Source organism: Apis laboriosa, unplaced genomic scaffold (genome assembly GCF_014066325.1).
Source record: "Apis laboriosa isolate Shangri-la unplaced genomic scaffold, ASM1406632v1 scaffold122_cov146, whole genome shotgun sequence".
Classification (NCBI taxonomy): domain Eukaryota; kingdom Metazoa; phylum Arthropoda; class Insecta; order Hymenoptera; family Apidae; genus Apis; species Apis laboriosa.
In genome coordinates this window covers 833,919-838,899 of record NW_025221084.1, presented here as the reverse complement: position 1 = coordinate 838,899, position 4,981 = coordinate 833,919, and the positions used below count along the sequence as shown (strand labels likewise).

General features: G+C 30.1%; 1 protein-coding gene across 1 annotated transcript; it reads right to left on the bottom strand.

Annotated features, from left to right (window-relative positions):
• Positions 1 to 1,109: 1,109 nt before the first annotated feature.
• On the bottom strand, positions 1,110 to 2,899 carry LOC122720206 (proline-rich protein 4). The gene is made up of 2 exons (XM_043946747.1): positions 2,867 to 2,899; positions 1,110 to 2,268 (listed from the first exon to the last, which is right to left on the bottom strand). The coding sequence occupies exons 1-2, from the start codon at positions 2,876 to 2,878 to the stop codon at positions 1,192 to 1,194; spliced, it is 1,089 nt and encodes a 362-aa protein (XP_043802682.1). The 5' UTR covers positions 2,879 to 2,899; the 3' UTR covers positions 1,110 to 1,191.
• Between the last annotated feature and the right edge of the window lie 2,082 nt (positions 2,900 to 4,981).

The following is a 4,981-nucleotide window of genomic DNA, read 5'->3' as shown; positions in this document are numbered from 1 at the left end:
ATAATTCTTAAAATTTTTTAGAAAATAAAAAATTGATATAATCTTTAAATAATGGAAAAATAATAATTAAATAATAATAAAATACATAACTCATAGAAATACATACATAACTCGTAGAAATTGAAAAATTCGTGAAAGAGGAAGAAAATAAAATTCAATCGTGTAAAATGATAGACGAGTATTTATTAAAAATCTTTGATATAAAAAGATACTCCATTTCGTTTGAGTATCTTAACTTAAATTAGGTACAAGAGTAGTTCGCCAGTACGAAATTATAATTTCTCGGTGGCGTTTATTTTACATCGGCTAATTTACGTTCGTAAAGTTCTCTTAAACGCCGGTGTTAATGTTTTCTTTGGAACAACTTAAGGAAAGAAAAAAAAAAAAAGAAAAAAATACGACACGTACATTTAAAATTTTTATATCAATGGTGATCATACTTATCTCCATTCTCTTTGTCTTATTTAGTCTTTTAAAAAGTTTACTTAATTTTTTAAATAAAATTGTGCAATCTTATTGGATGTTGAAAATATTGTTTAGATATTAATATTCACATTGTTTATGTGATATTAATTATCACATAAACGAGATGGATTTCAAGAATTTATTGAATATATTTCAATGATAGAAAATATTAGCTGAAATCTAAAAAGAAGAATTATTTTTTCATATCTATTTGAAATCCATCCCTTTAATTCAAAGACAATATCGAAAGCAGATTAATCGCACAAATTTTAACAAAATTATTATGACCAAACATTGACGCTGTCACCAAAAAATCGTAAATATCATTCAATTATACAAACAGCTTCTTAAATTACATAAATCTGAAAGACACGTTACGCTCAAGAGAAGCACTAACTACAGAAAATCAAGAAACGTTTTACCTCGTTCTCCCCATATGAAGATACACGCGATCATGTATCTTCAACATACTATTGCTATTATGTGAGACAACGAGTTTCATCTCGATATTTCCTTATTCCTTTTTTGGATAATAAAAAAAAAGGAAGAGCTAAAAAAAAAAAAAGAAGAAGATTATTGAAACCTTCGTTAAATTTCATCGACGGTTTTTCTTCGTTATCATTACATTCGCGAAAAGAGAGAAAGAGACAATTGCCCAGAGATCCAGCAGCGCGTATATTAAAAATCTTATCATATCGAAGAAACCGTCTCGATCACTCGGAGAAATCAACGATGATGATATCCGCCTCCGTCTCCATACCCAGAAATACCTTCGTAACCGCCTCCTCCGTAACCTCCGCCCCCATGTCCTTCGTGTATCGGCACTGGTACAGGTACCTTGACCGGAACCGGTACCTCCTTCTCCACAGGTACAGGTACTTCCTTTTCTACGATGTATGGTTTGTCCACAGGTACTTTGACAGGATACGGGACAGGTTTTGGGACCGGGACCGGTACAGGTTTTTGTACAGGGTACGGTTGAGGAACAGGTACTTTGACAGGTACGGGATAAGGTTTCTCTACTGGCACGGGATAAGGTTTGTCCACAGGTACCTTAACTTCGTATGGTACAGGTTTATCGACCGGTACTGGATACGGTTTCTCGACGGTGACCGGATACGGTTTAGGCACGGTGACCGGGTACGGTTTGTCCACTGGTACCTTAACTTCGTATGGCACCGGTTTCTCGACCGGATACGGTTGCGGTACAGGAACTTTGACCTTTACTGGGAACGGCACGTGCTTCTCTACAGTATACGGCTGAGGTACAGGCACCTTAACCGGTACAGGTATGTGCTTCTCCACGGTGTACGGTTGTGGGACCAACACCTTTACCTCGTATGGTTTGTCCACTGGTACTTTGACCTCGTAAGGCACCTTCTTCTCAACGGTGTAAGGCTGGGGCACGTGTACAGGCACCTTCACGAACACCTTCACGGGATATGGAACGTGCTTTTCCACAGTGTACGGCTGTGGTACACCGACCTTCACTTCGTACGGGACATGCTTCTCCACGAGGTAGGGCACGTGCTTCGTCACCTCGTAAGGGACCGGTACTTTTTTCACCACGGTCACGGCCTTCACTTCCTCGTGATGTTCGTAGCCACCGCCTCCTCCCAGGTCGCCGCCGCCGCCACCACCACCACCACCCAGATCACCGTAGCTACCGTGCAATCCTCGTTTCTCCGTCTTCTTCTCCGTTGACTCGGATACAGAGTCCTTTGGCGATACACTCTCTTCCGCTGCTTTACTCTTCTCGGTGCAACTCACTTGCGTGGCTAATGCCACTAAGACGATGGCGAGCTGCGAGGTGAAAGTTGAGATTGATTAAACTTATTCGATCGAATGATGTAGTTACATACGATTGTTTATTTGTGAAATTGCTTTCGTGAATATTTATAGGGGAAATGGTCTGTGATATTTTAAACTTGTGTAATATATTATTATGGTTAGATTAGTTTTTTCGTTAGTGAATTTGAAAAATTTTTATAAATATATCTCATATATCAGTGAATGATAATTAAAATTTTTTTTCATTCTGATATTTGAATTTTAAATAAATTAAATTAATAATAATAAATAAAATGAATTAATAATTTCTTTCCTGACCTTGAAAAATCTTCTTTCTTGTTATACAATTGCATAATTCAATATATATATATATCGTAGCTTTTTAAAATAATTAAGTTGCCTGTCAAAAGATTCAGAATTAACACTTTAAATTTAAATCACTGATTACTTTAGAAAAAATCAATCTTATTTTATTTAAAATAATTCTGAAACAGTAATGATACTCAACTTCAACGAAACCAGTTTTAACACTTGTAAAATTCGTCTACTCAAACAAACACGATACAAACATTTCTCTTAAGTGATTCTCGCGGAAACTAAAGTCGCTTACCTTGATATCCATCGTTGAGTTCGCGTATGTTTTGATGTGGCGTATAACCACTAACTGAACCGCTTCGTTTTCTAGACTGAGCCTTATATACTCCGCGGCATAATAGCTCAGTTACTTTCGCTGCACCTCATCGTCCGTATTATAGTTGTACGTCTCGTTTTGCATTTGCAAAAACGTGTTCAAGCTAGTGCCGGGATAACGTACGGGAAATTGTGCGAGCCCACCTCTAATCGCGTGATGATCTACCACTATTTGATCGCAATCTATGGAAATTGTTCCATTAGATAGCTTTTAAGATAACGCACAAACACAATAGACAGGTATTCTATTCAGTTTTATGAATATGTTTCATGAATAATTAGCAATTGTACGCATAATTATACGCATTATAGTATGGTTGTGATATTTGTTTTATTCAATAATGCTAATAATTTTATAGTTTGAGTAATTTCATATTTCCATTACGCATTTCCTTTAATTTTTATTTAATGAATTTAATTTGTTTTCAAGTTTTTGTTTAATATATTCGATCAGATTAAATAATCGGATATAATTATTATCTTATAATAAAATTATATTAGATATTATTATAGATATAATTTTTAATAAATCAAATTAGATTCTTAGCATGTTAGATTTTGAAAAATATTTTGAATACGGTAAAAATTTGTTTTCATTTAAACTAAAAATATTTGATTATTGTTAATAATTGTTAATGTTAATATAATTTTGATTATATTAACATTCTTTTAAGTTTTAAAAAATTTAATGATTATTTGAGTATTTGTTGTTTAAATGATTACGGAAGAAGGAAATTTAATTTATAATAATTTATAGTATAGTATAAAAATATTATAGAAGTAATTGAATATTTAATAATTTTTGAATTCTTTTTAAAATTTATGAAATTATAATAATGAAATAAAATGTACTGTAATATATGATATACTAATATATATATAGTATATATATAGTAATATATTATATTATACCTCATATTCATTTAATCATGTCATAAAATCATATGATATGTATCTTATTATTTAAGCAATATTTAGAGCACTAAATAAGAATTAATTTGTTAAAGCAAATTAAATGTTTGTGTATAATAAATCAAGGTTTCATCATTTTTTTTTAATTATAATGTGAAATTAAGACTATTTCAAAATAATGTTTGCCTTCTGGAAAATTGAATTGAATTAAGTAAATGTTTCATTACTGATTTTGATGTTAAATTTGCCTTTAGCTATTATTATATTAGCTAATTATTAGTTGTTATTACGTATATATCAATTAATACTTTATCGATACATCAATATTTATGATTATTAATTACAATCTACGATTTTTCTTCCTGAATAAATTTGTTTATAACCTTTCGTAATTGTATGTTTAAATGTAAATAATATAGGAATGGTAATATAGTGTGTATATTAAATAATTTAAATTTGTTTTTAATTTAATTCTTATATATTTTTAATATATTTAATAACTTCAAATAAAGAAGAAAATATTTAATTAGAAAATTTTATTTCTATTTGAAAAAATAATACATTTTTTTACAATTTTTTTGTGAAGGATTTTCTGAAATGAAAATTTTTATTTACATAAATATATATTATTTATATTATTTATATATATTATATAAATATATTCATTATTTTTTTTATTTTTTTATGATATTTAGTAAATTTATATATATATATGTTTTGTGCATAGTGAATAAAATAATAATAATATAATAATATGTTTCGATTTATTATATATGTATCTAAATATACATATATATAAAAAATGAAAAAGAAAAACATATTTATTTAAATAATATGAATTAAATTCTATTGTTTTCATATATATAGGATTTCATATTATGATAATAAATTGATGTTATAAATTTTTTCGTTCGTTTCACATTTATGCTTTAAAAAAATCATATAATCTCGCATCCATGCATAGGACAAGAATTACAGTTTAATGGCATATTTTCACGAGCATGCATGTATCTCATATAATTCTGATTATTTAAGTTAGTGTGTTGTAAATGAAATGTGATTATTATTACGTGGCGGACTATGTCGAATCAAATTGAAGGAAGTTGACGTTCACGCAAGCGTG